General features: G+C 52.0%; 5 protein-coding genes across 5 annotated transcripts; 3 read left to right on the top strand and 2 right to left on the bottom strand.

The window, feature by feature from the left end:
* Window positions 1-1930: 1930 nt before the first annotated feature.
* On the top strand, window positions 1931-3082 carry CORC01_03922 (cutinase; the record flags this gene model as incomplete). Its single annotated transcript, XM_022615571.1, has 4 exons — window positions 1931-2266; window positions 2451-2568; window positions 2623-2702; window positions 2777-3082. The coding sequence occupies 4 exons, from the start codon at window positions 1931-1933 to the stop codon at window positions 3080-3082; spliced, it is 840 nt and encodes a 279-aa protein (XP_022477990.1).
* Window positions 3083-3765: 683 nt separating this feature from the next.
* Window positions 3766-5589, bottom strand: CORC01_03921 (uncharacterized protein; the record flags this gene model as incomplete). The annotated part of the gene is made up of 1 exon (XM_022615570.1): window positions 3766-5589. The coding sequence occupies one exon, from the start codon at window positions 5587-5589 to the stop codon at window positions 3766-3768; it is 1824 nt and encodes a 607-aa protein (XP_022477989.1).
* A 3193-nt stretch (window positions 5590-8782) lies between these two features.
* CORC01_03920 (uncharacterized protein) lies at window positions 8783-9079 on the top strand (the record flags this gene model as incomplete). The annotated part of the gene is made up of 1 exon (XM_022615569.1): window positions 8783-9079. The coding sequence occupies one exon, from the start codon at window positions 8783-8785 to the stop codon at window positions 9077-9079; it is 297 nt and encodes a 98-aa protein (XP_022477988.1).
* A 796-nt stretch (window positions 9080-9875) lies between these two features.
* On the top strand, window positions 9876-10298 carry CORC01_03919 (uncharacterized protein; the record flags this gene model as incomplete). Its single annotated transcript, XM_022615568.1, has 1 exon — window positions 9876-10298. The coding sequence occupies one exon, from the start codon at window positions 9876-9878 to the stop codon at window positions 10296-10298; it is 423 nt and encodes a 140-aa protein (XP_022477987.1).
* Window positions 10299-11686: 1388 nt separating this feature from the next.
* CORC01_03918 (uncharacterized protein) lies at window positions 11687-14364 on the bottom strand (the record flags this gene model as incomplete). The annotated part of the gene is made up of 4 exons (XM_022615567.1): window positions 11687-12370; window positions 12422-12594; window positions 12648-12725; window positions 12783-14364. Coding segments are annotated over 4 exons (2517 nt in total), but the record flags the coding sequence as incomplete, so codon positions are not given.
* Window positions 14365-16007: the final 1643 nt, after the last annotated feature.

The following is a 16007-nucleotide window of genomic DNA, read 5'->3' as shown; positions in this document are numbered from 1 at the left end:
AAAGCGTTGCGAATTTCGGCACCAATTTTGTGGTACTTGGCTAATAATAGCACCATTGTAGAGTGAGGTGGCTTGAGATACATGTAGAGCTTCCCGAAAGACATTTTGCTGGCCATGCTTGTTCCCTTTCGCAATGAGTGGAAAACATGTATCATTTTGCGATCTGAAGAAATCCAAAGCGCTGGTTTTCATTGAACTTTGAGATGTAGCTGACTAAGTACTTAAGACAGACCTTATCATTCACTGTTAAATGTAGATAGGTCCGACGACTCCCATGCTCTCGTTGTTGGTGATTGCCGATGCCAGGAGGAGCTCAACTTAGTGATTTGATTACTACTCAGAGCAACAGCTGTATCAGCCAATCACCCTCCCCACCCTCCATTATCCTCATTATATGATATCTGCTAGTCTCAGATTAAGATTTAAGCTATCTGTCCCCTTGGTTGGGAACGTGGTGCTCGTCGGAGGTGCCCTGACTGCCCTGCAGCTTCCCTTCTTCAGTTGGATTCGAGTTGACAGCCCCGAGCGATAAGTGCTCCTGGAACGGCATCAAACGTGAGGGAGACGTGTATTATATCGCCACTTTCGAGGGCTTAGTGGTGAACAGCGACTGGAACATCAACTCGACGGGAGCGGCAGTCGAGCGGATGCCGTTGAGTGATTGGAGAGAGGTCTATCTCAGAATTGTTACTGATGCCCTGGCGGACCCAGCAATGTTGATTTCAGCTACAGCGTTGATGGGCAGAGTGTCTAGTCTGTGGACGCGTCTTTCCCCTTGTAAAAATGGTCGGAGTTCTTCATTGATTATCAGTATGGCAGTTTCAACCATGCGACAAAAGCATTACGTAGCTCTGCCTAGGCTTTGTCATTCATCAATGCCAAGGGGTTGGTGATATTTTATTTCCTGGCTCTTATTCCTGCGTCAAATCCATCCAACGAAGATTGAGAAGTCCTCTAGAAGAGTGTACCTCGTTTCATCCACATTTCAAAGTCATAATGCACGGGATCGAAAAGCCAACAAACTGGGCAAACCGCATCCCCTCCCCCGCACTCAAAAGTCCGCAGGCTCCAATGCCAACCCCAACCTCGCAGGATAACCCGGAGCTAAGCGGAACCAATAGTGGATGTCGAAGCAAGGTTGGTATGCGCCAGAGGGACCAGAGGCCTGGAGGGGGACCTGGGGTATTTGAACGCGATGCTTCCTTTGGATCCAATGCCGAGGTTTATTGGGTCCTGACCTCAACCCCTCATCGAGTCATCGTGCTTAGCTCCCCCCCAGATATGCTCAGATATGCCACTTATGGTCACCTTCTCGTGTGACGCCGCAACGGTAACGTTCTAGACCGGCGCGGCAGCTATTCTAGGCCAGTGTCCCGTTCTACTGTGTATTATTCCACGACTTCTCGAACATGTATGTGGAGTAGAGAGGGCTATCGATGGTGTTCGTTGGCGGCAGGGCTCAGCTGATTCTTCATCGGGGGGCGGTCCGGGATGACCCCTGGAGATCTAAACACCTCGATATGCATTAGTCTTCTATTTACCCCAGCTCACCGATGAGTCTCCGGGCTTACTGCGACCAGGAAAGCACGGCAATGGGAAACTGTTTTGTCCAAGTGGGGTTTCCCATCGAGAGCTGCCGCAGCAGCGGAAGAGAGAGTCTTGGTATCGGTTCTAGTTTGCTTGGCCGAAGGGGTTTCGGTGAGGTGTACGACGTCATGCAGGTCTTGATAAATACCTCTTCTCTCCCCCGAGCTTTCCCTTCGCGCTGACGTTGGAAAACGAGCCTTTGCTCCCGCCGGTCGTTCCGCTTGTGTCTGCTCATTTGCCCTGCCCTTTTTATGCCTCTCTTAGCGACACTGAATTTCATTGATCCATCATCTCTCGATCCCTCGCATTGGAACCCACAGAGACCGGCAGCTACGCCCCAAAGATGAGAATCAATACTAGCACGGCCGCCTTCGCCGGCCTCCTCGCCGCCGCCACCAGCGCCACGGCTCAAAACGCGACGAGCACCTGCGCGACTGGCGTGTACATCATCGTGGCCCGCGGCAGCAACGAAGCCCCCGGATCCGGCAGAATCGGTAGCGTCGCCAATGGCACCGTGGCAGCCATCCCCGGGTCCCAGATCGCGCCGCTCGACTATCCGGCGTCGTTTGACAACTACTCCAGCTCCGTCGCCGTGGGCGCGGAGGCCCTGAAGGCCGCGTTGACATTGTACAACTCGCGATGCCCAAACTCCAAGGTTGCGCTGTTGGGATACTCGCAGGTAAGCAATCATCAGGAAGGTTCCACTACGCATCCATCTGCATGAACGCCAAACCAACTCCTTGGGATGATATGAACATCCATCCACCAGGGCATCCGATCGAGGGTAATAAGTGGGCGGTAACATTGGATGGCCTCAAAAAACTCTCTTTTGCTTTCTCCCGCTGACTTGCATGAAACTTTAGGGTGCACAGGTGACAGGCGACATTTTGTGCGGCAGCGTCGACGAAGACGAGGGTGAGGCTCTGAACATTGAGTTCAACCAGACAGCTCCCGTTGCCGCATCCGTCGTGGACCAAAGTGGTTCGTTGCCACCCACCCATCATCTACTCATCATTAAAGCTTACTTTATTTTAGTCATTGCTGTGGTCCTCTTTGGAGACCCAACACACAATGTCAGTGCAAGCTGGAACAAGGGCACGAGTAAGCGTAATGGAGTAAGTTTCACCATGGGGAGACGTGGTTCAAGGTAGTGTAACGTCGGATTTTGCTGACTCGTCGTCCTCTCTAGCTCTTCCCCCGTGAGAATGTCACCAAGTGCGAGGCGTACGCGTCCAAGATCGAGTCATACTGCGACACGGGAGACATCTACTGCGATCTCGGTAACAACACCAGCGTTCACGGGTCATACTTTGCCAACTACACGGACGATGCAGTCGAGTTTATCGCGGCGCAGTATAATGCGTCCCAGGAAACAAAAGGTTCTTCCCCGACGGCCACCCCTACCACGATTCCAGGCTCCGGATCTGCCGCATCTGCTCCGGGCTTGCTGATGTCCTTGGCTGGTTTGTCTATGCTTGCCGCTTTCATCTTGTAAGACGTGAATCTTGCGTACTGGAGGCTCGGCATAATACGACACACGGCTGTATACACATTCAATAACGAAGACTACGATCTGTGTAGGCCGTAATAAGCTTTCACAAACCCCTCGTCTATGGGCCTCCTATTTCATCCTACTGAGTTTCAGGTACCCGCACAGGCATCCCTACGATAGATCAGCAGAACTCAATCTTATTAGATGTGGCTCCAGTGCTGATAAGCTGCTGCTTTGAACGCGTACTTTAAGCATGAATACAGCACTCGGTCCGAGGGAAACGAAACGTCGGTCCGAGGGAAACAGACCGAGAAAAATCTGTTGGCCATCCCACCGGCCACGTAATATGACCTATTCAAATGTATATATGCCTTTCATAGCGAATTGAAATCGTACAATTTGACACCGTATAGTTCGTGAACATTAAGCGCCAAAGGATGACTCTGAAAGTGAAACCTCCACGCACGCCCTGAACACAGCCCTTTTTTAGGATGCATTAAGTGATCTATTCAAGGCCGGCTGACCGATTGTCAAACTTAACCAGCATCGTAGCTACCATCTATTATTCGGATTACATGTAAGAAATTTATACGCGCACATTTTTCCAGTCCCCCCTTTGTACGGGATCTATATCCACAATTCCAAGTCAATCTCCATAAGGTTTCATTCTTCTTTGATGGCCTTGGTTACTTCCGGGCCATGAACCTCATTTTCATAGGGTGAGCAGGCGGTGCCGGCGCCTCAGCTGGTGCTGCTGGCGCCTCAGCTGGAGGGTTGATCGGCGTGAACCCGATCGTAGGTATCTGATGAGCAGGAGGCGCCGGCTCAGCGGGAGGCGCCAAGAGAGCCGGAGGTGCAACTGCCGGAGCTTCATGAACGGGAGATGCCACAACAGGTGTGTGTACCGGCATAGCCTCAGCCGGAGGCGTATGAACGGGCATGGCTTCTGCAGGCGGCGCCTGGTGAGCTGGGGGAGAAACCGGCGCAGGGTGCTCAGCCGGTGGAGTTTGGACCGGAGGAGCGGGCTGGTGTGGGTTCGCCGGTGCCATAGAGTGGATCGGTGGTGGGGCTTCATGAGCCGGTGGCATCACGGGTGCTACTGATGGGTGCGCTTCCGGAGTTGGGGAGGGTTGGTGGCCTATGACCGGCACCGCAATTGTTGCCACGCAGTGGCTGACCGTTTGGGTGATGTGAACCGTTTCGTGGATGAGTTGGGGAGGTTGAGTTATGTGTACAGTCTGCGGAGGCTGAGGGACGTGGATTGTTTCTTTGATAATGTGAGGTGGCTGCGTCACGTGAACTGTCTCCTTGATGATATGGGGAGGTAGAGTGACATGAATTGTCTCCTTTACCACCTGGGGAGGGAGGGTGACGTGCACCGTCTCCTTGACGACTTGAGGCGGACGAGTTTCCTTGATGATCTGGGGAGGCTGCGTGATGTGAATCGTCTCCTTGACAACTTGCGGAGGTTGAGTGACGTGGATGATCTCCTTTACCGGAGGTAAGGTCACGTGGATTGTCTCCTTGACTGGAGGCAGAGTGACATGAACGGTTTCCTTGACGATCTGGGGCGGCAGAGTCTCCTTGATAATCTGAGGAGGTTGAGTAATGTGGATAGTCTCCTTGATTACTTGCGGTGGCTGAGTGACGTGGATTGTCTGGGGAGGAAGGGTAACTTGGACGGTCTCCTTTACGACCTGCGGAGGTTGAGTGACATGAATTGTTTGAGGAGGCAAGAGAGGCAAGGTGACATGAACCGTTTCTTTGATAATCTGGGGCGGTTGGGTGATATGTATAGTCTCCTTGACGATTTGAGGCGGCTCAGTGACATGGACTGTCTGCGGAGGTAGGGTGACGTGGATCGTCTCCTTCACGACTTGAGGAGGCTGTGTGACATGGACCGTTTCCTGAACGATCTGAGGCGGCTGTGTGACGTGGATCGTTTGCGGAGGCAAGGTGACGTGAACCGTTTCTTTAATAATCTGGGGCGGTTGGGTGACATGTATAGTTTCCTTCACGACTTGAGGAGGCTGTGTGATATAGACTGTTTCCTTGACAATCTGGGGAGGCGGAGGAGGAACCGTGTGAATGACTGTATGGACTAGAGTCTGGACGTGTGTGACTGGCGGCAGCGGCGGAGGAGGAGGAAGAGTCTGGACCTCCTTTTTCGTTTCGACCACCCGTTCCGTCCGGATGTGCTCGCTTGTAACTGTGGTCGTGATGTGTATCGTTTCCGTCACCACTTGCGGTGGCACCGTGACGTGGACAGTCTCGATTTGATGTATCGTTGTCGGGACGGGCACGTGGACTGTCATCACTTCTCCCGGTAACGTGACGTGGACCGTCTCGTGGATTGTTTTGGGAACATGAACGATCTCATGGACGGTGTGGACAATCGTCTCGGTCTTGGGTGGCTCACATTGCTGCTGTGCTGGTGGTGCTGCTGGAGGGTTGGCGGCTGCCAGAGTCGACAAGGCGAGCCACGAGATGACTCCGTGTCGTGTGAGCATCGTGTGTTCGTCGGGCAAGGACTGCTTGGATAGGACTTTGGTATGTTTGTCGTAATGGGGCGGAGAAAAAAGGCACTAGAAGGAATAAAGGAACGTATGAAGTCTGAATGGAGTCGAGATACCGGTCTCTGGATGATCGAAGCGAAGTAAACAAACGGTAGCCCACTGATGAAATCGCGGGAGACTACCAGGAAACGAATGAAGACGGGCGCGCGGAGGAATTGAAGAGGTGGTGACAGTCCTGCTGATTACTGCAGACCAAGAAAGGAAGGGGAAAAGTCATTATATCAGGAGGGGTCTGGTTCATCGCCGCCTTGGCTGATGAACATGTCCCGCAGCAACTTGTGCACGGAATCTCGGATGCAGAAATTGCTGCTCATGGTTATTCCGAATCTAGGTCTGGTGTGGGCATGGGGGTGTTGGAGCCTGGTGTGAAGGAGACTTGCCAGGTATCGTTATTTGTGGAGTGCTTTGGCGAGGGCGCTGGGCGAAAATGTTCGAGACGACGCTATGTCCGGTGTTGTCCCTGGTGATGCTGAAGCTGGGCTCGTTTTTGTGAGCGTGTAAGTCAAAGTACCTAGTGTACAAGTCAACCTATCATCCCAGCTATCTATGTCTTACCAACTGGGATGGGATCAGATGTCGCGCTGCCATCTGAAGAGTGATGGGACGAATCCGCAGAAAGGGATAAAAACTAGGGACGCTCTGTTTTAGGTTTGCGGCTCTCGCAGGGGAGTTTAGCCAGGGCTGAATATGCACGGACAAGTGAGATTGAAAGTTGTTCGAGCATAGGCGGTCTCGAGGCTGGGCCCGGATGTACGGGAGGCTTGGTATGCTTGGGACTACCGGGGGTGGCTGTCCTCGCTATCGCTGAACCTTCAGGATCAGAATTTCTTGACCGGAATCATATCCTGCCGTCGGAGGAAACCACCTCTCCTGCTTCTCCTCATGGATGACATGACTGAGCTGAGAAGATGAAACCCAGCATCGTCGGGTTGGCTCTGCAAATGTCTTCCAAGGTAGCGGCAGTTGTGATTGTAAGACGATCAAGATAATCTTTCCTTCCACAAGGGGATGAGAATGCGTTGGCCGAGTCTTTCGGTTTTTATGCCATGATGATTGATATTCCTGTTCAACGAGCCATATTTCTTTTCTTAATGCCTTGAAGAGGAAAGCCCAGCATCGCATGAAGCCATACACGATTGTTTTATTCTCCACATACATCCGCCCCCACGAACGGCGTCTGACACCTGTCAGCGGCCACTTCTACTACCCTCAGGCTTTCCGAGGACGAGACGAATGTAATGACGTCCAAGGGGGGGTTCGAGCATGGGTCACTACATTGTAACGTTGGAGGAGCTCACCAAGCCCCGATCTCCTAGTGCGTGTGGGAAGCATGTCGTTTTTCCAGGGTTGGGTCATCCGAAACCCCCGCCAAGATTAAGCCCTTGTCAGAGCCACAATTGAAGATCGCGGGTAGACGTAAAAATTGGGCTGTCCGAAACAAAATCAGGTCAGATTCCGCTTGCAGGCCTGGTCAGTAGGGCAAAGCAGAGCAACAGGAGAATGCTTTAGGATGCTTCCGAAGTTTCAAAGGCAAGCCAGGGGATGTCGTCGCGTTAATAAGTAGTGACTAGAGGTCAGGTTAAAGACTTTGGAGGTGACAAAGGCAGAGTTTGAATTAAGCATTAAGGTTATTTTGTTGGTGACCTTATCTGAGGCCCGCCCGCCCCTGGACGGAATCCCAGCCGCCGGTCGGCTTCGAGGTGACCCGGGCCCCTTGCCAGGACCAAGCAGGGGTCGAGTCCACGAAATACGGTTCTGGCGCGGCCTCACGGTATCATTGACATGTGGAAATCAGTGAATACGACGGCGTTGGCGTTCCCCTCATACAGCTGCCATTCTATCATAAAAACCTGACGAGCCCCTTTGCCGTCTTTCGAAACTGGGCCACTCCTGCGCCTCAGATGCACGAGTCGGACGCACCGAAACGTGGAGAAAGCTGTCGAGACGCTTAGTTCGATCGAGACAATGGACCGCTTATTTCAGCGAGGCGGCAACCGAGCATGTTTGCGGAGCTCATTGGCACGAATCTACGTGATGAGCCTATTCTGGTTGTGTGTCAGCTTTTTACGTTTGACTTGAGCAGCGGCTCGAGATTTTTATTAGATACTGCCCTTCGTGTACTACATCCGATGACGTCGCAAAGTGTTTTTCATCACCAACGGCCTTCACTATGATGAATGTATCAGTGAATTTAATTTGCAATTGAGGAATTTGGTGATCTTGATGCGTCCGCCAAAACAAGTCCCCAACAAAAGATTTGCGTAATACATTTCTGCAACATAGAATAGACTCTAAGAAATTCTCAACCCTGTAGCTACTTGTAGCCATGAGTTTGGCAATGTTTTGGCGTTCTCCGGGTATAGAGATCGAACATACGCTTCTTCAGAGGCTGCACAAGCCTTCAGCTGGTGTAGAGGTTGGTCATGCCTTTGGCGATTTGTTTCTTCTCGGCAGCGTCGAAGACGCCGGCGTTGCAGTTGAAAACCCACTTGGGCATTTTGAACTCGTATTGTTGGATTTTTAATGATGTAGATTCTTTGAGGCGTTGTATACAATAGACTCGAAGTTGCTATTGTTCTCAAGTCTTTGAGTTATGGATATAGTCTGCTTGCAGTGTAGACTCCAGGCGCGCCGACCGGCGCGGGATCTGTGCGATGCCATAATAACTAAGCCGAGATATAGCAGCAACCACCGCTTCCGAGCCAGGTTTGATCAGGGAAAGGGTTTTTGGAACGTCGCGCCAATGATTTTATAATTTATAACGATATTAAAAAAAAAACGTACATACTTTCGCAAATCGGCTTCCGTAAAACATACCTCGCATTCAAGTGTCAATGTGCCGCCTGTCGTCCATAAAGCCGAACCGCAGCCACGCACGCTGAACTTCGCGAATGTGATTTTGCTGCATCGCAAATTGTGGTTGAAAACAGCTTCAAAGGGTTTACTGATATGACTTGCGAAAACATCATGAGTATTACAAATGTACTATTCTAGTACTTACGGCTCTGACATAGCCCAGACTTGTGTTACGGACAAGTACGTGAATCTTCGAGATGTCTAAATCCGCCTCTCCTGCTCTAGTGCCTGAGGTCTAGGATAGCTAAAAGACATATTTCAATTGAAATCCATGAAATTGGCAAATTTTGGTCTACCGGCAACTTACTGCCGCACGCATTTCGTCGAGCTTTCGCCAGAAAACATTTACACCGGTGGCAAGACGCCCAAAGTTCTGATGACCGTCTCCATTTACCATATCGCGCGAGACTTCGATGCCCCACAGGTCGAGGTCTTCTTCTTGAAGGCTCTAGATGATAAACTGAGGCCCATATTGAACCCCAGGGGGATCAAGTGGGAGTCTGGGATATATGAGGCGAGACGAGAGTTGTGGAGGGTCAACAGGCTTGTAACCACCGAGACTGGATAGGAAATCGAGAAGAAGTGGGCTGAGATGAATCGAATCATAGGCGAGGAAAACTTCTGGGAGGTTCAACGATTTCTAGACTACCTTATGATTCACGTTACTAGCAATTGACTATGTATCTTTTCTGTGCCTGAAGTATGCAGTCCAAGAAGTAATATTTAGAGAACATGTAGCAGCCACGTCCCTCATTTCCAATTACTTGGCCTAACATGTTTGAAGCATGACCAATTGCGGGTTGGGCCTCGCAATTCTCTGGATATTAAAATGATGAATAAGGGAAATGAGATATTAGTACAGAACGATTTCAAAAACTTCGAGTCATTCATGTGCGGCGGTGGCCTGGAAAGAATCGCAAGTCAGTCACAAGTACTCCTTCAAAACTGAGTTTCACCCCTGTCATTCTAAGTACGGGAAACTATTTATCCTTTTGTTAATGCAATATCTATATCTACTCAATAACCAAAGCTTTCATACATGTACACATTATCATTAGTAAATAACCTCTCTTCCTTTCCAAAGAAAGCCTGCAGTCTGGTCACTAAGCTGTGGTTGTAGGGTTGAATTAAGGGGGCGAAGCAGGCGAAGCTCCACCACCTCGTTCAAGTATAATGGAGAAAACGATGGAGGTTATTTGGAAGAATCTCAGTCGTGGCAATAGAGAAAAGGGTGAACTCGTTATGATTGGTGTTGCGGTCGAAGTACTGAGGAGGTGCCAACCGAGTATGAAAAGAGATGTGAAGGACGGGGAAGTCGGCGAAGAGACTTCAGTTAGCGAGGAGCCTGGCAAAACAATACAAAAATGGATAGTGAAGTAGGCGAGGAAGTGGAAGAGAAGCTAGATGTCGTCGTGGAATGGGAGCTTGACAGAGAGGTCGTAGAGGAGCTTAGTGGTGAGGCAGACGGGCAGACGAATAGAGATCTTGAAGGACTCGAACTAACCAAGCTGGAGGTCACCGATGATGGTAATAGAGGTAGGATGCCTGTCAACGTCGTTGATGGCAGGGTGATTATCGTTGTGGGGCTGAATGGTAGCAATGAGGCTAGGCTTACTGGTATGCTGGTGGTGCTGGTGCTCGGACTAGGTTCTGGGGTGAAGGTGGTCGAAGCAGTCCTGGAGATGTTTGAAAGAGTGCTGGAGGTTGTTGAGGAGATGGGTGAACTTGTTGAACTACTGGGTGAGATTGTAGAAATCGGGCCACTCGTGCTGCTGCTAGATGACTGAGAGCTTGTGAATGAAGAAGACAAGGTTGGTAAGACCGTAGAGCTAGAGCTGCTGGGGCTGCTGGAGCTGCTTGTAGTGCGTGAACTCGTTGTCATGCTTGACGACGACGAAGAGTACAAGGAGGAAGAAGTTGATGTTGGACTGCTCGAACTGCTGCTGCTCGTTCCCGAAGAGGTCTGAGATGAGCTGCTGGATGAAGTTGACGAGCTTGAAGTGCTGGGAGATATCTAAGAGCTACTCGAGATTGAACTCAATGAAGGTGTAGAAGTCGTCGAGCTTGACTGGGTACTCGATTCCGAAGTAGAGGAAGACGGCGTGCTTGCACATGTCGAGGAAGATGATCTTGTACTTGTCGCAGTTGATGGAGAAGGCATGGAAGAGAATGAAATGGTCGCAGGAGACGAGATTGAGGAGCTTGTGGACGATCTGACAAGGTGTTTGTTTGGGCCGTGGCATCCTAGACGGCATCGCATGGAATTGAGGTCGGCTCAACCCCTTCGGATCATCATCTAATTGAACTCAGTCCTCGGGTTCGGTTCTGTTCTTGGGATGGCACTACATAACATACGCATCCAGGACATCACCCGAGGTCGACGCCTCTCGCGCCGCACTACAATCTGGCGATCGAGGCAAAAGAAGAGGCACGGAGTGAAGGCACGAGTGAATGATCACTCTTCAGATAGATAAGTGTGTGGGAAAGGGCTGATAGTGAACACTTGAGATCTGAATTCTAATCCATGTCCCAGTTCGTGTCTCGATCACCCCGGACCCTAGACCCTGGGCAGTCTGGTCAAGGATAAGCACCTCTTTGGACCGATCTGGCAAGGAAGCAGGGAACCTGCATTCTACAAAGTTCAGCCCCAGATGATTCCCTCATTCTCTGCGATGCCTGCCGTAACATTGATCAAGACTCGCAATTATAGCAGGTCCCTGGGACACTTTACTCTCCTGCTTGATACTGTGAGCTAAATATCAATGAACTGCATCACATGCTCCTGGGTAGCCTCTGCTCCCATGTTGATGCTTGGCAAGACTGGATGCATCAAACTAGGTAGCAGGGACGGTGTGACGTGAACCGTGTAGCATGCGCGCATTCCCGCGCTTAATTCCACGTGAGCCATGCCAAGCAACCCTCCACGCCACCATTCCCTTTGATTCTCTCCCTAAGTGCCGTGCAGTCCGGACCTGTCACGTTAGGGACGCCCTTGGGTGGCAATCCAAACCATAGAGTTCTCAGGTCCAGTTAGCTAACCCCTTATGCAACGGTGAGTGGCTAATCGATGCGAGAGGCAGAGCCGCGAAGATTCGATACAACTGCCCCGAGGAGAAACAGTCATTCGATTGCCAGGAGGATCCGGTAACTTTATTAGTGCAACTATTCCATATCCTCAACTAGACAGGGCCAAGCAGGCATCAACGGCCTGTCCAACTCTTCCCTGTTTCTGGTGTACCACGTCCGAAATGATCTCCCTGTCTAGATCGGGGAACATCCCTGCAAGGGTCTCGACAACGTTGTTGTGCTCTACCCTGCTCAGACGTTGAGCTTCAGCAACTTCAGCGCTTGCCTGCCTTGCTGCAGCTTCTTCCGCCGATAGATGGTGACGAGACGATGGCTGCTGTCCATCGGGTGATATTTCGGTGCTTGGTCTAGGCGAGAGTCGCTCGGAGGAGTCTCGTGGCCTCGATGTGTTGCTGGGCACAAGTGGTGCAGGAGAGGGCTCGTCTGAGAACATGCGGCCGATTGAGCTCAGAGGCTTCTGAATGGAGCGGAGAAGTCCGGTGATGGGAGCTTGATCGTCTGGATCTTTTCCGCCCTCATTCGATGAAGTCGACCGACGTGGTGTGGATGACTCTCCCATGATGTCTAGGGAAGGCCTTGTCGAAGATTCCCCGGTCTGGTACCCAGTGGATGACTTTTCCGAAAAGACCGGTTCTTGCGCAACTGCGGGGGAGTCAAGGCGGTGTTTTTCGGCAATCGCAGACACGGCTGCTTCGACGTTTTTCTCGAACTCTTCATCCGTAATAGTCAGGGTCGTCCGATCCATGTTCTCGATAAACTGAATGGCGCCCATCTATGGCATGTCAGCTTTCTGCAGCGTTATTACGGCGTCAATGGTACTTACCAACGAGGAAAGGTAGTATCCGGCCTCGCCGCCCAGCTTCTCCTGGTTTCGGAACCGCAATATGTACTGTACGTTTGACACCAAGTGTTCTGGGTTGGCTTGGAGGACCACGTAAATTAGGAGGGGCATAAAAGAGTCGGCTGAGGAGTCCGACTTTGAGTGCTTGAGCAGGCCTGCCATTGGTGAGTCATCAAAGTCTCGACGTGGAGGAAGAACTATGGCTTACCGAAGATTACTTTGCAGCAGTTTAGTACGCAAATGATCTTGTCCCGCGGCGCTCGGTAGGACTTGATCTTAAGAATTTCTACGTATAGTCAGCGACGAGCTGTACCGGCTAGGATTCGGCTAGAAAATAACATACCTTGCTGGGCGAGCTTCAGGAATCGTTTGCCACTATCACCAGTCGGTGGTATGTCAAGATGCTCCTCTCGAAGCCAAGCATAAATGTTGATCTTCTGTGTCAAGATATCGTCTCGTTCCACGTCCTCTTGATGCTGGCCACGCCTGCCAGGCCCCATCGGTCGCTCTCCGCCACGTCTTTTTGGCTTTGCTCCGGGGATAGGTTGTGGGGGAGGGATCGCTGGCGAAAATGTTTGCGTATAGAGCCTGTTCATGACAAGCTTCTCCATGCCCTCGCGAGCGTTGTCGAACTCTGCGTCGGAGACATCTCGCCACACCTCGCACTGCGCCATCTTGTTGGCGATGAAGGCGAGGAAGTCGCTAATGATTTTGACTTGCTCGTGCACCATCCACTGCCGCTTGCCAAACTCTGACAAAAACGACTTGAGGTATCTAGCGACTGGGTCCGCTTTCTTGTTTCGTAGTTGCTCTAAAAATCGATGGAAGTCGAATGGAAGCGCTGGCTCTGGTTCGGGTTCAGGGGGTGGCGGCCGATGTATGGGTATGCCAGGAGACAGCTGGGAGTCGATGCTCATTTGCCGATCATCTTGAGACCGCGCAGGTGTCGCGGGTGGTCCGTCTTTTGGGGGCACTGGCGGCCCTTGATCGTCAGGTGCTCTTTCTCTGGAGAGCATACTGGCTGGAGAAGCCGAGTGTATTCTGAGACCTTGAAGTTCCTGCACTTGGTGGGATAGTGAAGGGACCAGTGGCTCGAGGCTGGACTTCCGGGGTGGATGCTGTATGCCAGGGCTACCTAGCATGGGCGAAGCAATTTCCAGCCTTGGGCTCATGACTTCTTCGGCTCCGGGGCCCCCACCGTCGCCGGTGAACTGCTCCATAATGCTCTGAATTTCGGAGCGCGACCCATTCTCTTGCTCATCTTCGCTTGCATATCTGCGCTCGTCATAGCCAGCATCAGATCTTGTAGGGGAACCGGAGGAGGGGCGGCGTTTGGCGTTTGAGGGGGTTCGAGAGGGAGGCTGAGATGTCCTCGGAGTTGGAGGTGTAGGGTCGACGTATGTCGTGGACTCGATGGTGAGATACTGCGTGGCAGTCTCGGCAGGAAGAGGGCTCGTGGGCTTCAAGGTAGCTGTCGATGAAGTCATCGGTTCCGGGATGCTCACTGGAGAGGGTTTGGATGCAGTCTTGGGTGAATTTTGAAAAGGTTCATCATTCTCTTTGGTGCCCTCTTTCGCACTGGTTGATGTGACCGGGGCGTCGTCGCCAAAGTCGATCAAATCTTCCGTCGCTTGTTGTTTGCCTGCCGCTTTCGCTGAGAGCACGGGCTGGCTGTCTTCGACATGGTTGTCAAGCTTGGGCAGCTTCGTTTCAGCCTTCGACCCCGCGGTCTCGGCGCTCGTCACCGTGGCGGCGGCGGTGTCATTCTGGGGGGCACCAGATAGGCCGGAAAAGTGATCTGTGGGATCTGTAGAAGACATACACCACAGATCTTCAAGAATGTCTTGGGTCGTTGTTCGTGAGCTCAAGTCAAGCCGAGCAGCGGGTATTGGCTTTGGGTTGTGAGAGGCGAGGCTCGAGCTCAGCTAAAAGCGGAGGAGAAACAGTCGCTAACATGCAGATGCTGTGGTCGGATAGGGCGAGCTGCGAAGGCCGGGGTTCGGTGTGGAACGGGAGGTGAGATCGAGGATCCGCAGATCAAAGGCCCTGGTTGCAGTTGGGAGACGTGCGGAGGTTATCGGTGGGAGTTGTGGTGGTGAGCTATCACGGGAATGGGATCAGCAATTCAGTGTAGTGTAGCAGCGGGTTGGCCGTGTTACGGCGGACAGAAGGCTGAGAATGTTGGTGTGCAACGGCAGAGATCCCCACAATTCGTGGGGTGTGGCGGGCCTGGAACTGCCCGTTGCAATGATTGACTGACGGGAGGGAAATTTAACCAGAGTTTTGCCGGAGGCAGGATCCAGGGTCCTCAGGTGCAGAAGGAGAGACCGACGTCACTCCTCACTCGGCACTCGGGTCCTTCTGTTCCCGTCTCTTGTTTGGTAAGGATCGCGGCGGAAAAGATAAACCGCTCCGACAGACTCACGTGATAAGCTAATCATGGGCTCCTTCCTGACGCCGGAGCCGAAAGTCTGGCCTTCCGGTGAAAACCGGGTCCGGTCGACTACACTCCCCGTTCCTGGGTGGTTCTTCCGTCCCGGCGCACGGAGCCTCTCTTAGCACCGTTAGTTTCTGTCTCATCTTCCCCTGACATTGACAGGGTATCAACATTTGACCCTGGCCTCGACCTCGGCTCATGGAGACACATCGCCGTTGTCGACCCATTGATGACCCATTGATGCATCAAAAGAGCTGAAGCACCTATGGTCCCAGGAGAATTTCTGCTCTCCGCGCCCATTTATGACAAGAATCAATCAATCAACCGGACTATCGGATCGGCGCAAGGGAGTATGTCTCGAAACCTCTCGCAGGTCTTTCTTATTCGGGGTGCTTTGACGGTTGGATTTCACTTTTTTTTTTTTTCATTTGTTTAATCTACATTCCGCTGCGACTGAGCCGTTGACCCACGGTGGAGTAGGACTTTTGACATCTGGTTGCTTCTGCTCACCGTCCGGTCGGAATCCCTTCAATGAACGTAGCCTCTCCATTTTTTTTTTACTTCTTCTGCCACCTCGGGGTCTAGAACATTGCGCTTCCCGCGTTCGGATCCCGATGTCTGACATTACGCTCGGTCCTTAGACAAGTGTCTGGCGGCGAAAGTCTCCAAAAGAGGTCGTGAGATGTCCTCACCAAGTCGGCCGCTGCCCACCACACCAGACGTCAGACGGGACGGGGAGCTTGAAGTCTTACCTGTCAGGACGCAGGGCTGGTAGTCGGCGCCATGAACTCGGACTGGCCACAACCCTCGTGCCCATCCTTGTTCAGGAGTCTCCTTTGTGTTCAGTTTTCAGTTTCGATCCGGTCATCTCAAGTTTCAGGTTGGAACTTCTAGAACGTATCCCGTTCCTCCCAACTTGGCGGTCCACCACGGACGCCGTCAAGTTCGCAAGCTACACTTTTATCGACAAGCGCCATTCCTGTTGCAGGGAACCTCGTCCTTGATGGGCCACCCTTCCATCTCTGGATATTGGTATGTGGCAGACTCGCTGTGCGGGAGGGTCACTGACAGCTAGCTGATCTGAAACCTGGATGTAGTCTGAGTCTAGCGTTAAGCGTCAGTGAAGGGCAG

Source organism: Colletotrichum orchidophilum, assembly GCF_001831195.1.
Source record: "Colletotrichum orchidophilum strain IMI 309357 chromosome Unknown Scaffold_24.1, whole genome shotgun sequence".
Taxonomy (NCBI): domain Eukaryota; kingdom Fungi; phylum Ascomycota; class Sordariomycetes; order Glomerellales; family Glomerellaceae; genus Colletotrichum; species Colletotrichum orchidophilum.
Note: the sequence above shows the minus strand (reverse complement) of the source record. Positions and strands in the feature narration are given on the sequence as shown.